Source organism: Oncorhynchus mykiss, chromosome 28, assembly GCF_013265735.2.
Source record: "Oncorhynchus mykiss isolate Arlee chromosome 28, USDA_OmykA_1.1, whole genome shotgun sequence".
NCBI lineage: Eukaryota > Metazoa > Chordata > Actinopteri > Salmoniformes > Salmonidae > Oncorhynchus > Oncorhynchus mykiss.
In genome coordinates this window covers 19,345,350-19,369,458 of record NC_048592.1, presented here as the reverse complement: position 1 = coordinate 19,369,458, position 24,109 = coordinate 19,345,350, and the positions used below count along the sequence as shown (strand labels likewise).

The window sequence follows — 24,109 nt, the reverse complement described above, 5'->3', positions numbered from 1 at the left end:
TGTTAGATAATTTTGGGGGTTTTCTATAATAGTTCTATGATATAATAATGTTATAAAATATTAAACAAAAAATACATATCCAAGAATGCATTAGATCAAACACTCCAGAATGGAATGGAACAACCTAACATCTAATTACAAAAATACCAACAAAATACTGTTTTACTTCTTGGAGTTATGATCAAGCTAATATTTGAAATCGTATTTCTTTTAACTATGAGGTGGCAGATGCTTTTGGCTAAATATACGTCAAAGGAATGAGACTCATATAGCTACAGTATATACTCACTGGGCCAGTTTATTAGGTACATCCATCTAGAAGCGGGTCGGACCCGGAGTCTTAAACGTTCCACAGGGGTGTTGGTCCATGCTGACACAATGGCATCACGCAGTTGCTGCAGATTGGACGCCGGTACATTCCTGTTGTGAACAGCTCGTTCCATCTCATCCCAAACATGCTCTGTTGGGTTAAGGTCGGGGGACTGCGCAGGCCACTCAAGTAAACCGAACTCGATATCATGTTCCAGATACATTTTTTCACTCCTCAATTATCCAGTGTTGGTTATCGCGTGCCCACTGGAGCCGTTTCTTGTTGTTTTTAGCTGATAAGAGTGGTGTGGCAATAGCCCATCCATGACAAGGATCTAAAAAAAAGCCTATGAGGGGGCAGTTTCTGAGATACTGAATTTGGAGCGCCTGGCATCGACGATCATACCAAGCTCAAAGTTGCTTAGGTCACTTATTTTTGCCCATTATATTGTTCAATATACAGTAACTGAATGCCTCGATGCCCATCTGCCTGCTTTATATAGCAAGCCACAGCAACGTGACTCATTGTCTGCATGAGCCATCCATGTTCATGAGTGTACCTAATGTAGGTTTCATGTCTCAGTTGAATTTGTTTGAATTTGTTTGAATTCAATTATATTTCTTTTAATTCAAATTCAATTCTGCTTCCTGTGGGGTGTGAACAATTCAAATTCGAATTTTAATTCCTGGGTTGAATTGAAATTCCAAAATTCCAAATTGACCCAAACCCTGTCCCTAATTCATCTCTAATATTTTATTAGATTTAACCAGACTAGTCAGTTAAGAACAAATTCTTATTTACAATGACGGCCTTCCCGGCCAAAACCTAACCCAGGTGAAGCTGGGCCAATTGTGCGCTGCCCTATGGGACTCCCAATCACGTCCGGTTGTGATACCGCCTGGAATCGAGCCAGGGTTCGTAGTGACAGGAGCCACAAAATAAAAAATAAAAAGTTGAGCTTGAGTTGAAGCTGAATTGCGGTTCCTTCATAAAACAACATGATTATAGTTTATTAACTAGTTATTACAGTACTACCAGAATTTAATATCCTATATATTTGAGAGTAAGGTGGCTTGAAGTGTCTGGCTTGAAGTGTCCAGACCAAGTATTTATGCAGAACGTCCACGGGAAATAAATACCACAAGCACAGAGACCAATGATGATGTACACCGGCATGTGGCAGATATAATACGGGAAATTGGCACGATGTCAACTGTCAAGGATACTATACTCATTGAAGGTTGCTGTCGTTCGGATTATCGTCGCTGCGCTTGGATGGAAATCGGGACTCAGGAGAACGTTCAGACCTGTCTGTCACGGCAGCAGCGGATGGATTGAGACTGCTTTTCCTCCCGTAACTTTGTATTTGTGTTTTGTTTACACTGAGATAAAATAGGGATATCGTGGATATGATGATTGCATTTTCCCGTTGCACGGAATAATGATTCGTTCATTTCGTTTTGGAAATATTTGGGATTGAAAACAGCAAGGATTAGACATGGTGAACAAATTTGCCTTGCCTCTCGGTAAATTTTGTCTACTTTTGCTTGTATAACATGATCTCTTTAAAATCGTAGTTAGATGGTCAACAGCATAAAGTTAAATCAATGCTTGCCATTGAACTTTCCAGCAATGACGCTTTAAAAACTCTTTTAAAACGCTACATGTGAATTCATTATGCTATGAAACGAAATGATAATTTCTGTATTTTGTGGAACATAATTTTATTTTGTGGTTTAGTAACATACACAAACACAATTTCCATAGCCAATTGTTTTCTGGGTATTTTTTTCAAACTTTCATTTCATTTTATTTTTACAGCAGTAGTTGCAAGTCTAATCACTCTTGGATTGTCTGGTACACCGGGGAAAAAAGCAGGTAACACTGAAATATACACTGTGCGTAGAGTTATTTATTTCCCTGTTATGTTGGAATCTACCTAACTGGGAAAAGTAATGTCTGTGTAATGAAGAAGACCATGAAACACCAGATCAATAACAATACATTTGATACATTTTTAATGTCAGACAATGCTGGATGGTATAATGGTTCTGTATGAATGGCACCTGAACATTAATCTTGTGCTTCAGTGACAAACAATTCAGGGGTGACTCCAATAGGCCAATGTGGCACCTGGATAAAGGAGGCTGAGGGAGGCCTGTTCACCTCCCCCAACTACCCCCAAAAGTACCCACCAGAGCGAACATGTATTTATATCATTGAAGGTAAGACATAAACACCAACTCAACAAGTAAATGTTTTTTTGATTGGATATTGTGTTTCTTTTTCTTACATTTCCCCACTGTGTTTTCTCAGCTTCACCAAGACAATGCATCGACCTCTTCTTTGATGAGAAATATTCAATAGAGCCTTCATGGGAATGCAAATTTGACCACATTGAAGTCCGCGATGGGCCCTTTTCCTTCTCCACTTTAATTGGTCGATACTGTGGCCAGGAAAGCCCTTTGTATATTAAATCAAGTGGGCGATACCTGCATATAAAGTTTGTTGCAGACGGCGAACTGGAGGCAATTGGATTTTCAGCACGCTATAACTTCACTCAAGGTAATATCATTTCAAATACATTGATTTGCTTTAACCGTTTCAATATTTGCAGTGTTATTCTGAGGTTGTTGCTGAATGTGTGACTCCGACAGGCTAACTGTTTGTCTCACCCAGGCACACATGGAGACACACAGACACAATATTGACATAAAGTTGTACACATCCAGTTAATGCAGAGGACTTCAGCCAAACAATTTACCAGTCACAGCTCAGTGACTGAGCTAGAGCTACAGGAGACTGGTGTGGTGCTTACTGCTGTGTGTGTCCATATCAGCTGCTGCATTTGTAGTGCAGGCACACATGCTGCAACTGGGGGGGGGGGGGGGGGGGGGTTATCTCCTCCTTCACCCAGTTAATGAAAGCTTGTCTTCAGGGGAGTACAGCTTGTCAGCTCTGAGCCTCGGCTTAAGGGATACCCATGCAGCTGACAATTTATTACTGGCAGAATTTATAGGGCACTTACGTTGTGGAGGAGAGATGAATCCACTTCCTTGTTTCCCTCTCCCAATCAAAGCCATTCATCAGATCAATCTTACAAAAATGTGTCTCAGTAACCTCACATTCTCGTGAAGGTTTTGACATTGCCAGTAGACATGGTTATTCGATATCACTGCCTGCCCTCCATTGGAATCAAGACTTGAAGTGAGTGGCTCATCCACAAGTTCTGATGAGATACTTCAGTGTCAAAAGATGAATATAGATTGATATAAATTGATTCCCATATAATCTCTCCCTGAAACACAGTGGCACATTTTGAGGTGTGAGGGTACATTTTGCAGGACTAATACTACAAAAAGTATCCATAAAAAAAGTATTCATGCAACAATACTCTAGCCAATAGAACGCCTTCCCAGGCCTGCGTTGGTAGAGAAGTACAAGCTGATTTCCAAGTGTTTACCTCAGAAGTAATGAATCCTTTAGTGCCAAATGCTAATCTCTTCTAATTCCTCTCATCAGTGGCAGGATAATTCATTGACCGATCATCATCTTATTACTACACTGTTACATAAGCGTAAGTGTTTGCAGTAAATATTTGTTTTAAACTAGATAGAAAAGCAAGATTGACATATGTTTCACATATTTTCATATTTTTTTCAGTACATCTTCTGACACACACACACACGCACACAAACACACACACACACACACACACACACACACACACACACACGCACACACACACACGCACACACACACACACACACACACACACACACACACACACACACACACACACACACACACACAGTGAATAATCCATGATACAGAGGTAAGAAACAAGAGGATTAATAAGGATTCATGGCTGAGGTTAGGTTTTAAATAGTTCAGCTGTCTCCTCCTTGCAGCCATGGTGATATTACAAAGATATGCCTCTAAATATAACTGTTTTATATTTATATTAATATTTCGAAAACTGGTTTCTCCCTCAACCTCATCTTTTTAGATTTTTTCAGGAAAACATTTTGGAAGTCCCATTTTATCACTTGGTTCTCATTGCTTGTGCAGCCTAATCTGTATAAAGCTGGTCCAAGGATTATTAATCCACCTACAAATCATAATGGTGAAGCTTTAGGATAGAAGTCCTGTTCTTTCTGTCTCAACATTTTTTTTTATGAAGGACAAGTGGATGATTGCAGAATGGATTAAACTAAGGACAGAGTTCACACAGTCAAGAATATGCATTGCTGGCCCTTATCCTTTCAGACACAGAACATGTATTTTGTGAAATGGCAGAAAAAAATATACAATAGGTTCACTGTTGTGTGCTCTCTTTTCAGATCCTGAATTTAAAGACATGGGTGTCCTACCGCCTCTGCCTTGTAGGTACACAGTTCTTCTTATATCACCTATGTAAACATACTGTATATTGTAACAGCAAACTGTTGTGTAACTAACACACTGTGCAATGGACTCTCCTGTACTACAGTTTGCGAATTTGATCTGGGTGGATCAGATGGGATCATTGATTCTGCAGCAATTCTCAAAGAGGGCAAAGCCTTGCAGACAGAGGCTGTGGACTGTAGGTGGTTCATTCGAGCGCCACCAAAGGGAAGGGTCAGTACAGTTCTTGTGTTTTTTTCTTCTTCATATTTGCAATATCCCTCACTCACATTCTCCATTAGTCTTCTGGAAAACATGCTGTTCAAAAGATACACAAGTCAAGTTCCCATTTGGTTGGAAACCTGTTGTTTCACACTGTTATTTTAATTTTTTTTGCAGGTCTATTTGCGATTTTTGGAATATGAGATGCACAACTCCAATGAATGCAAACGTAACTTTGTGGCTGTGTACGACGGGAGTAGCTCAGTGGAGCACCTGAAGAACAAATTCTGCAGCACAGTGGCCAACGATGTCATGTTGGTTACCTCAGTGGGGGTCATACGAATGTGGGCTGATCAGGGCAGCCGAAAAAGCCGCTTCCGGATCCTTTTCACAACCTTCCTAGAGCGTTAGTGAATTCATTTGACACCATTTCCACTCCATCTACTGCTATGTTTAATTTTTGACACATTGTTTGAAATGTTCCAATTAGTTTGTAAAGAGAGGCAGTCGCAGGGAATAAAGGGTCTCCTTTACAGGGTTATTGTATCAATGTAAAAAAATATATAGTTGTTTCAACTAATTATTATTAAGTAACTGGTTCCACAACCTTTTTTAGTTTACTCAACTTTTCAATCAAAGTATTAACTGAACTTACATTCTCTAGTTAGCCCAAACTTAGCTCCAACTTAGGCAACAATTCAGTCAATTTAAAATGATGTCTTTGCTCAACTTGCCTCATATGTTCATTCAACCAGAAATTACTATATGGGCATCTTCATCAACAACAACAAAAAGTCTGTGGAACCAGTTACACACATACAGTGCTTTTGACATACAATATTGTCAACTTACACATTTGACACATGTTGAAATACATGATTACATTGTCCATGTATACAGTAATTATTATTCAACATGTCCTCACCTGCGATTTGAACTGACAACCTCTTGGTTTACAGAATACCAATCTTCCTGCTATGCCTGTGTCAATGATTGATTTGACCTGTATTGCTACACTTTGCACTTCAAAATAAATCTCAACTCTGTTAAAAGTACACTCAAATAAAACTATTTCATTTATCACCGTGATTAAGGAGTAACATTAAAACTGAGTAATATGCCCCACCAACATTAGACAACTACTGTATACAGAAAACCCTAAATGTTGAACTAAGTCAATCAAATCAATGATGAGAGAATAGTCAGATTAACTGATAATTGACACAGACATGGTGGTGTAGCAGGAAGATCAGTATGCTGTGAACCAAAAGGTTGTGAGTTCAAATCCCAGGCAAGCTTGTTGAATAATAATTACTGTGTAAATGAACATGCACAATGTACTCATGTCTCTCAAATATATCAACTGAAAACATTGTATGTTAAAGACACTGTGTGTGTAACCAGTTGCATAGCCTTTCTTAGTTAAGATGCCCAAATAATCATTTCTAGTTAAATGAATATAGGAGACAAGTTAAGCAAACGGAGCATTTTGAATTGAGCCGGAGCTAAGTTTTGGCCAACTAAACATGTTAAGTTCAGGCAACACTTTGACCGACAAGTTGAGTAACTGTGGAACCAGTTACTTAATAATAATTAGTTGAAACAACTAGATTTTTCTTAACAGTGTAGTAACAACACTCCTGGACCAAACGTGGTCTAAAGCCACTTGCACACTGCCACATTGAACCCCATCAAACACCAACAAACACTGACAAAAAAAAAACTGCATATAGGTGTCTGTTTGTTGGAATTTGTTGAGGTTTGTTGTGGCAGTGTGCCTTATTGGCAGTGAGCCTTATTGTTTGCTTTTTAATCTAATTCATTAGTTTAAAACTCTATTTAATGTTTAGGGAGTAAAGCTATCTTCCCCTTGTTTTCAGCTCCATGTGAAGCGGAGGCTTTCTTTTGCCATAGCAACATGTGTATCAACACCAGCTTAGTGTGCAACGGGATCCAGAACTGTGTCTACCCCTGGGACGAGAACAACTGCAAAGGTGAGACACCTGTTCCATTTGGGTATAGAGCTGACAAATATGAACTACAGTCAATGTTTTAGGTTAACCTGTATGACAAAAGTACAAGTTAATGGTGCATTCTAAATGTAATGTTGATAAATCTAAATGTAACTTTCATCACACCATTCATCACAATTCAAACCTAGCCGCCCAAAATAGAAAACTTGATTGTATGTAATATTTACTGTCCACAGAGAAGAGGAAAGCCAGCATCTTAGACAATATTGACCACACCAATGTCGCAATCATTCTAGTCACCTGTGGTCTGGTGGTTGTCCTTCTCATTGTGGCAAGTATCATTCAAGTTAAACAGCCACGCAAAAAATACATCATCAGGAGGGATGACTTTGACCCCACATTGCTCCATGAAACCTTCGAGCCACCACATTATGAACTGTGCACTCTGCGGAGGGCAGCCTCTGCCGACCACATGAGTGAAATGGCTATGGCCGAGGACTTTGATAAGTTTCACAAACTCAGACGGTCTTCGTCCAAATGCATTCGTGACCACCACTGCGGCGGAGCCCACTCCCAGGTGTCCAGCGTCAGGGGAAGCCAAAGTAACCTGAGTGTGCGGGACGCAGCCATTATGTCAGACATGCCTCTCTCCCAGTCCCACCAGGCCACACCCTCCAGCCACAGGAATATACTGATGATGAAGTACAGTTACTCACAGGACGGGCAGGATGGTTGTGACCAGGATGACGACATGGATGACTGTCAGACCCCGAGCCAGAGCCACCATGTCCTGGCTGCACATCAGTCAATGTCCAATGATTTCTGAGGTATGAGGAACATGCATGCCCTACAACCACACAAATGTTCTGTTCCTCTTTGCTTGTTCCATTTGTTTTAAATAAATATGTTTTTGTTCTGCTTGGATTCACACAAGTAGCCTATAAATTAAGAATGCATATCATGGAATGGTTGTGATTTTGTAAGTATTTCTTGTGAACAAAAAACATACACATTCTGATTTGATCTATGGTGTCCCCTTGGTTTTAATTTATATATGTTGTGGATATGAAATTGTTTATTTCCCCCCTTTGACTGTGTACATGAAAAATACAATATACATCATGTGTTTGCACCTGTTATGATTTAATATTTAGCTTTTTATTGTTGAATGGTGTTGTCTATACAGTGTTTTTTCCTGTCAGTTATAATACATTGTTCCCTCTGTATTGTCTAGACTACCCCATCTCCAAATACTGTACCTCTGTTTTGTTATTACATTTACAAATGTATTATCATTTTACATCAACATCATATTATTAAATGCTTGGTTTTGTGACACATAGAGTGGTAGTAATAGAGGATGGCATGTTGACCAAAGGAAAAAGCATGATGAACGAGTGGAACTAGGAACTACCGAAACTGTATTTCACATCAAGTCGGACAAAAAGCTGCAGCACACCTTGGTCCAGAGCGAGGTTTCGATTCTAATAAAGTTTTTTTTAACCTTTTCTGACATTCAAATGTCATCTCAGTTTGCTATTTAGTTACGTCCCGCATGTTTAAGTGTACTTCTGTTGGCTAGTCTCGTAATTTCTATATGTTCTTGAATGACGTAACTATCAATAAATGTCCTTGGATGAGTAGCTAGCTAACAGTGGGAGGAGAGGTTTCCAGCAGCTCGCGCTCATTCATTGATTAAAAGTAATCATGGCAGAACAAAGCCTACTGGAAACTGAGGCGATACAATGTAACGTTAATGCTAAAGACACCGGCTTCAAAAAACGTTTAGGACTGATCGCAACTGGAATTGTCGGGGGGTCATTGGTTGCCCTTTACGCTGTTGCAGGTCCATTTGTTGCACCTGCTTTGAGAAAGGTGTGCCTACCTTACGTTCCCGCAACTACAGCACAGGTGGAAAATGTCCTGAAAGTGCTGCAGGCGAGATCTGGATCCCTCGTGGACATCGGAAGTGGGGATGGAAGAATAGTAAGTACACTTAGTAGTCTGATCAGAAGACTACCAGCCATTGTCTGAATTTGTGATTGTGACTTCACTTTTGATTGTTAAGTTAGATACTTGGGTTTTTGCAATTTGCAGGGGTTGCACTCTTGACAGGAAATTAAAGTTACAAATTGCATTAGAGGGAATTTAGTTGTAGCCTATTAACATCCCAGAAGACTGTTAGGCTGGACATGTGTTATGTTGCTCCTATCACTGGCACTTTTGATTTTAGCATGTATTTCATTTCTGCAGGTGATAGCAGCTGCAAAGAAAGGATTTCGAGCTGTTGGATTTGAGTTGAATCCATGGTTGGTGTGGTACTCCCGTTACAGAGCTTGGAAAGCGGGTGTTCATCATTCTACTTCCTTCCACATATCAGATTTATGGAAGGTTAGTCAATCCACCAGTGATTGTTTACAAATTATTCTTCATCCAAAATAACGTTTATGTAGTAGCCTAATAGCCATTACAGGGGGGACTAATGTTGGGTCTTTCTTTTAATGTATGTGTATGCCCTGGTTCTCAGGTCAGCTTTAATCAGTACTCGAATGTTGTCATATTTGGAGTACCTCAGATGGTGAGTTTAACTCTTATTTATCTGCTAGACTTGACAAAATAATGGTAGCTTTTTATTTTGTAAATGCCACCACATATAGCACTACATCAACAATATTAGCATCAATATGATGATTGATTGTATTACTTCACAGATGGATAAGTTGGAGGGCAAACTGCAGACAGAACTACAGAGCACAGCTAAAGTGGTGGCCTGCCGTTTCCCTTTTCCCACCTGGGCACCTGATGGCACTGCTGGAGAAGGAATAGACACTGTGTGGGTATACGATGCAGAGTCGTTCAAAACAGAAAGAGGAACACATCAGAGACATTTTGTAACTCCACATCAGCCCCTGGGCAATGATGACACTACCACGTCATACTAATTGTGTTCATCCCTGAATGCCTCAGGGATGTGTTGCTTTGAAAATCATTCCCAGGATGTTATCAAATGTGTGAGAGTCAGTAATAAAAAATGGTGATAATTTAAACAAATTCCCCATCTTGCATTCCTTACTACCTAACACAATTCATTTAATTTTACTGAATATGAAATTAGTCTTAACTTATTTGTTTAATGTTAATTGTTTTAAATATCAAAGTGCGCAGCTTACTCTTGTACGGTAACTCAATACCGTCAGCATGTTGATAGTTGCTGTGCATAGCAGTTTTTACCGTAGCTAGCCTAGCCCCCGGAGTGCCTGATAAAATTGCTACATTGTATCCCCACGGGGAATCAAATAGTGAAGTTACATTGTAACCAGTCATCGAATCGAACGTCATTCTGAGATGTGTTTTTTTAGTTCGCTGGCTGCTAGGCTTTTCACCAACAAGCCAGGCGGTGTTGTGTGTTGACTGAAAAGAGGACAGTGTGCGTCAGCATTCAAGATGGACACCGCCGAGGAAGGTAGCTAGCAACCTCGTCAACCCATCTTGTTACAAATTTACGTTACAGAATTAGTTAACCTCCTGTTGTGACACACATTTGATTGCGCCTCTAGGAATCTGTTTTGTCGCAAATTGACTAACCGTTTTTTTATACCGAAGCTACAACCTGCATGAAGTAGCTAGCATCACTAGCTAACGTTAGCTAGCTTTAGCTAAGTTACATGCACTCACCACTAAGTCTAAGATGAAGTATAACCCACCTTTATCACTGCTAGTTAATAGCTAGCTTACTGACTTCTCTGCACTTCTACACGTTGTTGATTACATTTCAATTCAATAGACTTGTGATGTATCCGTCCTCCAGTTCTAGCTAGTTAACTAATCAACATAGCTAACATAACAACAATAATATAGAATGTACCTGTTTGCCAACCCACCCAGTATGTGGCACCCATTAGTGCTGCCAATCACTTGATCAGTGACAGGTAATGCATGGAAATGATTCGTTGCTCTTTTGTAATGTTAATCAAAAGCCCCAGAGTATTTACAAATGAAAGGTCCTGACAAAAAGAGTCTTGAGATCACTGAAAGATCTGCTAGCTATGTTTTCATGCAAGTTGCACATAATGGTTTCTCAAAACAAAGCCTATCTGAATTTCATGAACCCTGTTCTCGATTTTGTCTGATTCATGTCCTTGTCTTCTGCAGGGGATATATGCCGGGTCTGCCGGTCTGAAGGAACCCAGGACAAGCCACTATATCACCCCTGTGTTTGCACAGGAAGTATAAAATTCATCCATCAAGAATGGTATGTGTTGCTGGTTGGTTGTATACTCAAACACAGGGCCAGTGGCATTTCTTTAGAGACAGACTGGGTTCTTGCCAGAGCATGATACATTCAACAGAGAGGAGCAGAGCCAAGTATTACTATGGGAACGGTGTAATGGAAGCCAGGGTTTGACAAGTTGCCATGAAAATGTGATCTGTTAGCCAGAGATGGGCTCTGCTACTAGATCGCTCTCTGTGCTAAATCTAGATAGATTAACTGTCCTTAAGCAACTGAAATTGATATTTTATATTGCTGCACATGTGACACCACACTTACATAATCCATCTGTATTTTCACAGCTTGGTACAATGGCTAAAACACAGCAGAAAAGAATACTGTGAGTTATGCAAACACAGATTTGCTTTTACGCCAAGTAAGTCATTCAATTTAATTTCCTTCTATATACCTATTCTGTTTAACATATTATTCAATGCAGCATTTACTTAAGTTATATGGGGTTCCAACAACGTAACTAACGTATAGGCCTAACCTACCTCATAGGGTCATTTGCCTGTTTTGACAGGGATTGCAGTCCAATATCATCATCCAATGACTGACCTCTAACTTATTTCTTGAAGTATTTTATTTTGAAGGGCATATGCGGTCTTGATCAGCCCCAGGAAGTATTACTTATTCTCATTTGAGTAAGACTGTGAGCTGCCCTGACTAGTTATCATTCAAGACAGGCCTAGGGGACACACGCATGGCCTTGTCTATACTAATCCATTACTCTAGTATTGCTCAATCTAATCTCTATTTCTCTTACCGGAGTCCGTCTGCCATCCTCATTCATTTAGTGAGAGATTTAAATTGTAGTTTTGTCAGATGATTAAATTGTCTAAAGGACAATCATAGTCTGTCATGATACCAATAGAAAATACTTTGCCACATTTCTGACCAGACAACTATTATGATCCAATGCAAGCTTTTCTTAGTTCTGAATGGACCCAATTAGGACCAGTAAAGGAAGATTGGAATTTGAGGATGTGAAAAAGAAATATCCTGTTTTGATACTTTCTTTCCTCTGTTTTTTCCAGTCTATTCTCCAGACATGCCTTCCCGACTGCCTGTTCAGGACATATTTGCGGGGCTGGTGACAAGTGTAGGCACAGCTATTAGATACTGGTTTCACTACACACTAGTTGCCTTTGCTTGGCTGGGAGTCGTTCCTCTCACAGCATGTAAGTACAAATGTTCGAAAACACAGTCTAGTGGTACATGTTGTTCAGTAAGCTATCCATTGTTGGCCTTGTTGAATATGTCAGTGTGTGTTGACGGTCTTATTCCCGCAGGTCGCATCTACAAGTGTCTGTTTACCGGCTCTGTGAGCTCACTCCTTACCCTGCCATTAGATATGCTTTCTACGTAAGATGGTCATTATTTTCTTCTCCTGAACCTGTACAAAACAATACCCTGTAAAAACATTAAACAAATGTTGTCTAGTCATTTAGCCAATAACATTCTGACTCACCATGAGACAATTGTAATGTCCCTTCATTCACAGAGAGAACTTGATGGCGGACTGCTTGCAGGGTTGTTTTGTGGTGACGTGTACACTCTGCGCCTTCATCAGTCTGGTGTGGCTGCGGGAGCAGATTGTTCATGGTGGCGCCCCCCAGTGGCTGGAGCAGAATCAGCAGCAGCAGCCACAACATGCACCAGCTCCACAACTTAATGAGGTAACCAAAAATCCCACTACAAATTCAAGTCAAAGTCACTCTTTGGGTGAACATAATTATGTGTTAACTATAGCATTTCTTCACTGCAAATTGTCATTTCTAAGTTGAGTCTTAAAGAGCGCTCAATACACTCTTCCTTAACCAGAGATAGCCTCTTCTAATGTTCTGGAGCTACCGCGCCCACCTTTGTGTCCCATGTCTTTTCCCCAACAGCAGGGTCCTGGGCAGGGGGTGGGTGAGAACCAGCCTGCTCCTGCTGCTGCTGCGCCCCTGGCGGACAATGGTCCAGCGGCTGAGGTCCCTGACATCCAGGTGGACCCGGTAGAGGACATGGAGCTGGAGGACGAGGCTGGGGCTGAGGATGTAGGGGACGCCAACAATGGTGCACAAGGTATGAACCTTCGAATGGAAAGGTTCTAGCCTGGACCCAGATCTGTTTGCACCATTTGGTATAATGGCATTTATAGTCTGGCACTCAGGCTATAAAGGTTCAAGATGTTAACCTAATGCAGCCTTATTTCAAAGGTTAATTTAGGATGGTGGTTTTGCATTTTACAACATTTTTATATCAATGTATATTTTGTCATCATAGACATTAATCTGTAGGCGATATCTGGACTTCTTGTTTGACAAAGTGTTAATTTGAGGTGTCAATAAGTGTGGTTCTGCTTTTGTCTCTTTGTAGATGACATGAATTGGAATGCCCTGGAATGGGACCGGGCAGCAGAGGAGCTAACATGGGAGAGGGTGAGTTTGAATTAGAATTCCCTCGGGCCAATTTGTGTGTTATACCCATTGGTCATTGTTGTGTATAAGAAATGTGAAGTGAAATTGAACATTCTGTTTTTTTTATTTTTTTATTCACAGATGCTCGGTCTTGATGGCTCCTTGGTTTTCCTGGTAAGTAGCTCATTCCCCATGTTTGATGAAATGTCGTACTCTTTTGAGAAAATCTTCAGGTTGTTGTAAATATGTTGTCCCTCTTTCTTCATCAGGAGCATGTCTTCTGGGTGGTCTCACTAAACACACTCTTCATTTTGGTGTTCGGTGCGTGTCATTAAACTTATGTTAAGAGTGCCATTTTGATAAAAAAAAAAAAAAAAGTATATCTAAATGAATATTATAACAGTGACTAACATTTCTTTTCAGCTTTTTGTCCGTATCATATTGGACATTTCTCAGTTGTGGGTCTTGGCTTTGAAAATAATGTAAGTACCAGCTTAGTGTAAATTACATTGAATTTAAGGCCTTTCTCCTGCGTGTAACTAGAGAGATTATATTTGAAATCTGTATGAATAGATTTTATGAAGTTTGTTTTGGAATCTGAATGACTCGCTCCATACATTATTGAGCTGCTTTGCAGTGTCAGAAAGAAGATTATTTTAATCATGTAATTTCCTGTTGCAGGTGCAGGCCTCCCACTTCGAAGGCCTCATCACCACCATCGTAGGCTACATCTTCCTGGCCATGACATTAATACTGTGCCATGTATCCTCTGGTATCTGTTACAAAACTGTGTTATAGCCTAGTTTTAGTCTCTTATAGACATGTAGTACCTGTGATGTATTGCATGTGTTTTTTCCTTAATGAAAATCCCAGGGATTGGCAGCGTTGGTGAGATTCCAAAGATCCAGACACCTTTTAGGAGTGTGCTACATTGTTGTCAAGGTACTGAACATTATGATAATGATTTTGTCCTTGATTGGGAATTCATAGCCTGACTGGTATATGGGCTCAAAAGTATATACATACAGCATATTGTGTTTATCTTGGATACAGTGTATTCTCAGTCTGGATTACCATATAAACTAACAATTTGCCTTCTATTGCCATTTGAAATAAACACCAGTTATAATACATATATTATGATTAACCAGGTATCCCTGCTGGTAGTTGTGGAGATCGGTGTGTTCCCTGTCATCTGTGGCTGGTGGCTCGACATCTGCTCACTGGTAAGCCGACCATGTTCTTCTGCTTTAATGATGCGTCCTTTCAAAGTAATAATTGATACCTCCATTTTCCTTTTATTGAAAAGCCAAATGTTGTTCTGTGTTGTTGCAGGAGATGTTTGATGCCTCTCTGAAGGACAGAGAGCTGAGTTTTGAGTCTGCTCCCGGCACCACCATGTTCCTCCACTGGCTTGTAGGGATGGTCTACGTCTTCTACTTTGCCTCGTTCATCCTCTTACTGCGAGAGGTGAGATGGTATTCTCTCTCATACCTTCATATCTGTCATTTGAGGTGCCATAAACCTATGTCAAGAGATTTCTGCTGTTGAGTTATGTATCCCAATTGGATCTGTTTCTAATTGTCGCTCTAGGTGCTGAGACCTGGTGTTTTATGGTTTCTCAGAAACCTGAACGATCCTGATTTTAATCCTGTCCAAGAAATGATTCACCTGCCAATATACAGACATCTCAGAAGATTAATTTTATCAGTGGTGAGTTGCAACCCACTTATTCCTATCTAATAAACAATGTCATAGCTATGGGTGCCTGGACAGGATATACAGTGCCCGTAACACTGGGTTTCTGGTCTTTCTCTGCAGGTGGTGTTTGGCTCCATAGTTTTACTAATGTTGTGGCTTCCCATAAGGACGATCAAATTCATCCTCCCAGCCTTCCTCCCCTACAATGTCATGCTGTACAGGTAAGTGGGGCGGTAGGTAGCCTAGTGGTTAGAGCGCTGGGCAAGATCGAATCCCAGAGCTGACAAGGTAAAAATCTGTCGTTCTGCCCCTGAACAAGGCAGTTAACCCACTGTTCCCCGGGAGGCCGTCATTGAAAATAAGAATTTGTTCTTAACTGACTTGCCTAGTTAAATAAAGGTAAATAATTTTTTTTAAAGCCTGGAATAACAATGGAATGACTTGACTTAAGCCATAGGCTCCTAGTAATGTCATGAAGCTGTTACGGCCGAAGTCGACCGTGTTGCAATTACCAGAAGATAAGTCATTGGCCGGATTATGCCACGCTACAACATCAATAACCAATGCATGTTTAGTAATGAATAAATGCCTCTTCAGTAACTAACAAATATCTCTGTAATGTACTCAGTCATGGATGATGATAATGTCTCTGTCTGTCTCCGTTTCCCAGTGATGCTCCAGTCAGTGAGCTCTCTCTGGAGCTGCTGCTACTTCAGGTGGTTCTGCCTGCGCTGCTGGAACAAGGTCACACACGCCAGTGGCTCAAAGGCCTGGTCAGAGCCTGGACCGTCACCGCTGGATATCTGCTGTGAGTGTCACACACAAACAACAACAAACCAACTCTCTGTTAGACTGTGAGTGTTCTTGGGCTCTATCATTTATATTGGAATCCATTATTTTACTGGGATATACACTGCATGACCAAAAGTATGTGGACACCTGCTTGTCGAATCTCATTTAAGAAATCATGGACATTAATATGGAGTTGGTCCCCCTTTTGCTGCTATAACAGCCTCTACTCTTCTGGGAAGGCTTTCCACTAGATGTTGGAACATTGCTGCAGGGACTTGCTTCCATTTAGCCACCAGCATTCGTGAGTTCGGGCACTGATTTTGGGCGATTAGGCCTGCGAGCCGCAGTCAGCGTTCCAATTCATCCCAAAGGTGTTCAATGGGGTTGAGGTCAGGGCTCTGTGCAGGCCAGTCAAGTTCTTCCGCACTGATCTCGACAAACCATTTCTGTATCGAACTCGCTTTGTTCACTAGGGCATTGTCATGCAGAAACAGGAAAGGGCCTTCCCCAAACTGTTGCCACAAAGTTGGAAGAACAGAATCGTCAAGAAAGTTATTGTATATTGTAGCATTAAGATTTCCCTTCACTGGAACTAAGTGGCCTAGCCCGAACCATGAAAAACAGCCCAAGACCATTATTTCTCCTCCACCAAACTTTACAGTTGGCACTGCATTGGGGTAGGTAGCGTTCTCCTGGCATCCACCAAACCCAGATTTGTCCATCGGACTGCCAGATGATGAAGCGCGATTCATCACTCCAGAGAACGCGTTTCCACTGCTCCAGAGTCCAATGGCGGCGAGCTTTACACCACTCCAGCCGACGTTTGGCATTGCGCATGGTGATCTTAGGCTTCTGTGCGGCTGCTCGGCCATGGAAACCCATTTCACGAAGCTCCATATCTTATGACGGTGCCACGTTGGAAGTCACTGAGCTCCACAGTAAGGCCATTCTACTGCCAATGTTTGTCTATCGAGATTGCATGACTGTGTGCTCGATTTTATACACCTGTCAGCCGCAGGTGTGACTGAAATTGCCGAATCCACTAATTTGAAGAGGTGTCTACATACTTTTTTATATATATATAGTGTAGTTCATGTTGGCTGTTCTCCCATAAAACCAGGGTTAAACCCCAGAGTCTATTATAGACTGACACATATCCTCACCTCAGTCAGTTAGAAGACTTTGAACCCCATGTTAACGGTGCTGTCTGTGCCACAGAGACCTCCACTCGTACCTGTTGGGTGACCAGGAGGAGAATGACGATGATGCGGACCAGCAGGACAACAACAATCTGCAGGGGAGGAATAACAACGCCATCCCTGATGGGCTGCACGCTGCCCACCAGGCTATCCTACAGCAGGGAGGTCCTGTCGGCTTCCAGCCCTACCACCAACCCATTAAATTCAGCTTCAGGGTGAGTCATGACTATAACTTGCATATAGTAATGATAATATGATTCACCTGGTAGGAGGTAGCCTGCCTAACTATTCATTAGACCTGACACTTGTTTTCTCTAAGCCATCTTTGTCACAGAGCATTCAAATACATTTCAATGTGGTCTATTCATGTGTATTCATTCTTGTTTTTCTAGATTGTGCTGCTGGTTGTGTTCATGTGTGTGACACTGCTGGTGGCCAGTCTGGTGTGCCTCACGTTGCCAGGTGAATTCACTGTATAGTCCACTCAACTCACTCAATGTAATTGCACCGTCCCACTCCACTTTCTTCCACATTTACCTACTGTACCCTCTCTTACTCTCGCTGTCTCACCCCGTCTCCGGCCCCTGCTACAGTATTCGCCGGCCGGTACCTGATGTCTCTCTGGACGGGCAGCGCAAAGATCCACGAGCTGTACACGGCAGCGTGCGGCCTATACGTGTGCTGGCTGTCCATCAGGGCCATCACCGTTCTGCTGGCCTGGATGCCCCAGGGCAGGAGGGTCATTCTGCTCAAGGTCCAGGAGTGGACCCTCATGGTAATGCTCTGCAACACGGTAATGACTATCAACACCCACCGCCAACACACACTTGAACTCTTCTTCTTCGAACTCATTCTTCTTCTTCTTCTAACTCATTCTTATTGTTTTTCCCCTCACACTTGTAATGCAAACAGCAACTGAATTAGAATAAGCATGTGATTTTATTCTGCAAAATATATGGCAATATAGACACTTATAAGACATACACGAGTGGTATATGTTTTGGGGTTATGTTTTGGGGTTATGTTTTTTTATTATGCTGTGCTTTGTTTGTTTGCAGTGGCTCATCTCTTTTTTATTATTTTTTTATTCAAAAAAAAAAGTCCCCCTTTTTCTCCCCAATTTCGTGTTATCCAATTGTTAGTAGTTACTATCTTGTCTCATCGCTACGACTCCCGTACGGGCTCGGGAGAGACGAAGGTCGAAATCCATACTTCCTCCGAAACACAACCCAACCAAGCCGCACTGCTTCTTAACACAGCGCGCATCCAAACCAGAAGCCAGCCGCACCAATGTGTCGGAGGAAACACCGTGCACCTGGCGCCCTGGTTAGCGCGCACTGCGCCCGGCCCGCCACGGGAGTCGCTAGTGTGCGATGAGACAAGGATATCCCTACCGGCCAAACCCTCTCTAACCCGGACGACGCTAGGCCAATTGTGCGCTGCCCCATGGACCTCCCGGTCGCGGCCGGCTGCGGCAGAGCCTGGGTGCGAACCCAGAGTCTCTGGTGGCACAGCCCTAGACCACTGCGCCACCCGGGAGGCAGTGGCTCATCTCTGTGTGATTGAGTGGTTCTAGGTCATTCATGTCCTCTATATAGGCTGACTCCGAATGCAATCTGAAGTCCGCTCAGTGAAGTGATACCTACTGTATCTGTGTTGTGTGTTGAGAGGCCCGTGTTTCTAGCCCTCTGTTTTCTATACGTTTTGTACTGTAGATCCTGAAGACGGTGGTTGTTGCTGTGCTGCTGGTTGGAGCCATCCCTCTGCTGCTGGGCCTGCTATTTGAGCTGGTCATAGTAGCTCCTCTCAGGGTGCCATTGGACCAGACACCACTCTTCTACCCCTGGCAGGTACTGTAAGGGCCACCCATCTAACACCAATTACCATATAGCTTTACATTGGATTGAAATGGTAATCTTAAAATGTTACACTTGCCTAATGACTCATCCTGAATTTAATTCCGCTGCTCTATGATCACTCCATACATTCTCTAAAACTGCCTTCCTAGAATAGATTTCTGCTGATGTCAAAATGAGGGGCGTTGTACAAAACAAATTAATCAACGATTGGATCATCTCTAACCAATCAGTATCAAAGTTGATAAGGTCATCATGTTGGCTGACTCTGGCCTAAACCACCGGTTTCTGTGACCGATCAGAATGTGTTTGCGTTTTACAAAATGTCAGGGAGGCAAGCATGTCAGGGAGATGAAGTGATCGTTTGGCCGGAGCGATGTGAACGGTCAGTCAGCTAATTTGACACTGCGCCTAAAACTTTTATGATTAAGTATTTAGCTTCCTGCAATCGGATAACAGAAGAAGAGGCAACAACAGCCAACAGCGCTGTTTAAGACTAACCTGCTCTTGTTGGGACGTTTTGTTTCAGGACTGGGCTCTCGGAGTGCTCCATGCCAAAATTATTGCTGCCATTACTCTGATGGGTCCCCAGTGGTGGCTGAAAGCCGTGATCGAACAGGTCGCTCCCACAAGACTGTTTTACTATGATTATTACCCTAATTAGTGTGAAGACCTGTAGTATGATGCCATTAATAATATAGCTTTGATTCATTATGAATACGTTTTGGAATTATATTGACTTCCTAGTGTTGTTCCCTCTTCTAGGTGTACGCTAATGGAATTCGCAACATTGATCTCCATTTCATCATCCGTAAGCTGGCTGCTCCGGTTATCTGTGTGCTACTGGTGTCTCTCTGTGTGCCCTATGTCATCTCTGCTGGCATCGTCCCCATCGTAGCTCAATATTCCCCAGGTAAGGCAATTATCAGATAATGAAAGTGTAATTACTGGGTATAGTTGTGTGCCAGAGAGATATAAATATATATATTATTGGTGAGGGAAAGTGAGCCAATTTATCATTGAACCTCTGATTGCTCTTTCTGTAGGAGTTACCATGGAGATGCAGAATTTGGTGCAGAGGAGAATCTACCCGTTACTGGTCATGGTAGTCATGCTGGTGGGAATCCTCTCCTTCCAGATCCGTCAATTTAAGCGCCTTTATGAGCACATTAAGAATGACAAGTGAGTACTCTGACATTTAAGCTCAGCACAACCACAGTTGTTACTTATTGCCGATACTGACCTGACAAAATGGTTTCCGGATGTCTCTCACAGACTGTGTTAGTCTCCATTTTGACAGTGGAGCACCATAGTTTCCAATACAAATCATAAAATGACTTCTCCAAGCCTCCTGAGGATATACTTGTTGGCATACTGGTGTGCTATTTACACTCTGTAGGCTCTCTCCTTTCATGGCATGGTATTTCTGAAAGTCTTTTTTTTCTCTCTCTCAGGTACCTGGTGGGACAGAGACTGGTGAACTATGAACGCAAGGCGGCAGGCAGAAGCACCACAGCCACACACAGCAGCTCTTCCCAAGAGTAGGAGCCGTTATCACCTGACCTGAGAAAACAGACTCTAGCTGTGAGACCTCTCTTCACATTCATGACTCAAGCACTCGCCTCTCGCAATGTCTTCTTTCACTCCCTGCTTACAAGCGTAGCCGGAGAACTGAGAAGTTTGTTTTACAAAAAAGATTAAAAGGCAAAATGACCCTGATAACCAACCAACTTGGATTTGAAAAAATTGTTTAATCTTTGTACATCTTGAAAGAAAAAAATTGTATTTTGTGAATTAATTTATTGAAGACTTTGTGTGAGTTCCTGTCGTTAGGTCTGGATGGACTGCTACAGTACCTAACCTGTTTGAATAGGAGGAGGCAGAGTCCCGGGAAGCCTCTTTTCAGCTCTGCTCTATGGGATAATCCCATTGGAACACATGATGGATGCTCTGCTTTAGAGGGAGCAATGTGAGACAAGGCTGAAGAACTTTGGGATCAGTTTTTGTAGGTTGTATTTATTAGTTTCGATTTCCCTTTTTAGGGGTTTAGTATTACAGTGTGTGGGTGAGAGGTATTACAGTGTGTGGGTGAGAGGTATTACAGTGTGTGGGTGAGAGGTTATTTGCAAGAAAAAAAAGTTCCTATTGGAATGGGTGATTTAGTCTTTCTGTAGCAGGGCTTAAAGCAAGGGACTTTTTAATTCAGATTTATAGATTTCGGTTCACTGACCGGCCACAAAGGAGCTAATGAGTGTGTCAGGCTTCCCTGAATAGCAATATACTGACTTGATGGTCTCCTGTCTCAGGCTGGGGTTATTAATTAACCTAGCTAGACATATGATGTAGCTTTAGTGTTTAGTTTCATTTGAGAGAACCCTAAAAGGCAGAGTATCTGCTGAGTTTGGCATTAGGAATTTACAACATTGTAACTGCTCATGAAATTTGGATAATTTCTACTCTACATTTCTTGCTACACCTGTTATTACTTATGCACGAATATCAGTCTATTGCACTTTTAAAAAAGCTTTAGCATAGTGGCAATCATTCATAAACCATTTTAGTTAAATCAAGTCAGTATTTCAATCTGGGGGTGAGGACACTAAAATTAAATTAAATATGAGTTTTCGATCTAGTTTGACACTTTTAGGGGCTGTGTGTTGAGATGTTTGTAAATAAAGCTTCTTTTTTTTCCATTTCACTGTGTACCATTGTCTTATCGGTTCAAGGTTTAAGACTTGATTTCCAATTTACAGAGAGTGTATTAAATCCTAAGATTCTATAAGTGACCTTCTAGTAACTTAATATACAAAACTGGATGCTGGTGTTTACCTGTTGAGTTTATGCTGACTCATTTTAAGCAAATGTTCTATTTTTATAAGTGCATATAGAGGCAGTTTCAAGTTGTGTAAATCTTGTGTTGCTGTTTTATACGCTTCATGTTGTTTTTCTGTGTGTTCCTGAGTGGTCAAGTGTGTATTGGTCATCTTAATAAATGGCTACTTGAAAAACCCCATAGAGGTGAATAATAGCATAAAATACTTCCTCTTGTGTTGTATCATGATAAGCCTTGCTCAGTCACCTCTTCCTATAGCATGTGTGTTTGTTGGGGAGACATTGGCGATATAACAACATCCCTACATGGGAGGATTAACATTGTGTTAAACATTTATTTTTAAATACTGCTAAATTACTTGTGATTGTGTGTGTTACCCCTTTCTTCACATTTGAGTTCTTAACGTAGGCCTACTCTGGTCAATCACTAGCTGGATTTTGACGATGTGGAAATTTGACCTTCCAATAAGGCCTGCCCCGTTTCAAACCAATTCTCCCTATTCTGTATGGGGCTGATTCCGACCCGAGTTAAGCGTAAATGGAACGTAATTTATTTTTTATGCACTTTTTTCTATGCGTATTCTGACGAATTTAAGCGTGAGAATAACATGCTATTCGTTCGTGGTGGAGATGTTTACAGATAAACTGTATTCTAATCTTGATTTAATTCCCTCATAATTCCAACACTTTTACGTGCAAGGGAACCATGAATAAGGTCAAGCGAACCTGCCAGTTCCAAGTGGAAAAAGCATCTACTTTTTTCAAATATAAATAAAAGCATTCTCCATGCACTGCATTTTTTTTATTGACAAGAGCTATTGCTAAGAGCAAGGTGAATGAGTCGTCCATTTGTAAATACACATAGCAATTGTTTTAGATTATTTTTCCTTATGATCACTGGAGACGAATGTCAAACCAGTCATATGGAAACAAACTGAAAATCACATCAACATGACGTTTTGCGGCCCCTTTTCCACAGTGAAGTAGGCTATAATAGCTGTGCCATTATTCCGAATATTTATTGTGTGCTCTCAATTTGCATGGATGAAATTTGGAGACCCAAGCTATAGGCTTGGGGCTGAACCTAATGCGCTTTAGAATGTTTTAATTATATATCCAGGCTTTTCTCTGTTTTATTTTAGATTTTGTATCAGTAATATCCACATACATTTATAACTCACTTTAGTGTTCGTTTTCTTCAATTTGTAGCTTACATTTAGCATCATTCCATTCCGTTGACCTTTCTTTCCTCGGTCACGTCTATGTCGTTGTTCCTGAGGGTTGCTGGCATTAGTGGATCAGATTAGACTAACGTTGTGCAATAATTTGGGACATGAATCCTTTTTGAATCATTGTGGAACTCTGACCACACAGCAGGTTAAACCTGGAGCCTGACGCCATGGTTCATGACGACTGGACCATTGTCATACCGTTCCATGATTAGTGAGGATTAGGGGAGATTTATAGAACCATTGTTCAAATCTTATTTTACACTTTCTTTCCGCCTAATATTTATTTCATGGATGATGAACTTAAATATTACAACTTTCAGGATGAATCAAACCACTGTATTTTTGATTGATCAATATATTTTGTGTGTAAAGGCTCTCCAAACCATACATACTTTCCTAATCATTAAAAGTGCCTAAATAGTCAACCAATTGGTGCTGAAATGAGGCCAAAAATTCATATATTTAGATGGCGTTCTTTCATTGATCACTATGAAACCCTTTCTCTCAATGTATTCTAGTCTGTCGACAAAATTAGAATTAAAGGTACACCAAATTTAAAGGGATGGTTTAAGATAAATGTACTGAAAACCGTATTGAATGAAAACTCCATGAAAAAATCTGTTGGCCAGCAAGTGGGAGGGTTTTCAATGTTTTTTTCATTAAAGGTATTCAGCGCGTGCAATGGAACCATGCCTGCAAAGCTTGTTATGCACCTGCATAAGGCAAGTCTGAATACCAACTACTGAGAAGCGTAGGAAAGACTCACATTTTGTACATTTCCTAAGTCGGAAACGGGCCCGTTATGATGGCAGCACTGGGTTCAGTACAGGCCATGTCATGATTGTTGGTTAAGAGTCTGTAAGTAAGCATTGCACTGTAAGGTGCCTGTTGTATTCAGCGCATGTGACAAATACAATTTTATTTTATT

The 24,109-nt window shown here is 41.3% G+C and overlaps 3 protein-coding genes across 4 annotated transcripts; all 3 read left to right on the top strand.

The window, feature by feature from the left end:
- The first annotated feature begins 1,608 nt into the window (after positions 1–1,608).
- On the top strand, positions 1,609–8,399 carry LOC110508684 (neuropilin and tolloid-like protein 1). The gene is made up of 9 exons (XM_021589401.2): positions 1,609–1,836; positions 2,132–2,188; positions 2,401–2,535; positions 2,627–2,875; positions 4,654–4,695; positions 4,803–4,930; positions 5,096–5,324; positions 6,799–6,912; positions 7,128–8,399. The coding sequence occupies exons 1-9, from the start codon at positions 1,809–1,811 to the stop codon at positions 7,715–7,717; spliced, it is 1,572 nt and encodes a 523-aa protein (XP_021445076.1). The 5' UTR covers positions 1,609–1,808; the 3' UTR covers positions 7,718–8,399.
- Positions 8,326–9,942, top strand: atpsckmt (fATP synthase c subunit lysine N-methyltransferase). The gene is made up of 4 exons (XM_021589402.2): positions 8,326–8,877; positions 9,145–9,282; positions 9,419–9,469; positions 9,603–9,942. Exons 1-4 carry the CDS (start codon positions 8,599–8,601, stop codon positions 9,831–9,833), a joined length of 699 nt encoding a protein of 232 aa, XP_021445077.1. The 5' UTR covers positions 8,326–8,598; the 3' UTR covers positions 9,834–9,942.
- Positions 9,605–22,153, top strand: LOC110508683 (E3 ubiquitin-protein ligase MARCHF6). Of its 2 annotated transcripts, XM_021589400.2 has the most exons (27): positions 9,605–9,724; positions 10,251–10,354; positions 11,044–11,143; positions 11,464–11,537; positions 12,202–12,345; positions 12,457–12,529; positions 12,669–12,843; positions 13,057–13,234; positions 13,529–13,590; positions 13,711–13,743; positions 13,839–13,890; positions 13,993–14,051; positions 14,251–14,331; positions 14,443–14,511; positions 14,721–14,795; positions 14,905–15,039; positions 15,163–15,282; positions 15,391–15,491; positions 15,941–16,078; positions 17,281–17,476; positions 17,654–17,723; positions 17,855–18,036; positions 18,977–19,111; positions 19,647–19,736; positions 19,883–20,030; positions 20,164–20,299; positions 20,572–22,153. In XM_021589400.2, the coding sequence occupies exons 2-27, from the start codon at positions 10,336–10,338 to the stop codon at positions 20,660–20,662; spliced, it is 2,736 nt and encodes a 911-aa protein (XP_021445075.2). In that variant the 5' UTR covers positions 9,605–9,724; positions 10,251–10,335; the 3' UTR covers positions 20,663–22,153. The 2 variants fall into 2 exon arrangements, with proteins under 2 accessions (XP_021445075.2, XP_021445074.2); XM_021589399.2 differs by lacking the exon at positions 9,605–9,724 and having other exon boundaries at positions 10,098–10,354; positions 17,855–18,054.
- The last annotated feature ends 1,956 nt before the right edge of the window (positions 22,154–24,109 follow it).

Excerpts from the sequence above, each read along its gene's own strand:
- LOC110508684 (XM_021589401.2), top strand. The coding sequence starts at position 1,809 with ATGGTGAACAAATTTGCCTTGCCTCTCG. Across the intron at positions 2,536-2,626 it reads ATGTATTTATATCATTGAAG|CTTCACCAAGACAATGCATC; the intron begins GTAAGACATAAA and ends GTGTTTTCTCAG. Across the intron at positions 4,931-5,095 it reads GAGCGCCACCAAAGGGAAGG|GTCTATTTGCGATTTTTGGA; the intron begins GTCAGTACAGTT and ends TTTTTTTTGCAG.
- atpsckmt (XM_021589402.2), top strand. The coding sequence starts at position 8,599 with ATGGCAGAACAAAGCCTACTGGAAACTGAGGCGATACAATGTAACGTT. Across the intron at positions 9,283-9,418 it reads ACATATCAGATTTATGGAAG|GTCAGCTTTAATCAGTACTC; the intron begins GTTAGTCAATCC and ends CCTGGTTCTCAG. Across the intron at positions 9,470-9,602 it reads TATTTGGAGTACCTCAGATG|ATGGATAAGTTGGAGGGCAA; the intron begins GTGAGTTTAACT and ends ATTACTTCACAG.
- LOC110508683 (XM_021589399.2), top strand. Across the intron at positions 13,744-13,838 it reads ATGGCTCCTTGGTTTTCCTG|GAGCATGTCTTCTGGGTGGT; the intron begins GTAAGTAGCTCA and ends TTTCTTCATCAG. Across the intron at positions 20,300-20,571 it reads GAGCACATTAAGAATGACAA|GTACCTGGTGGGACAGAGAC; the intron begins GTGAGTACTCTG and ends TCTCTCTCTCAG.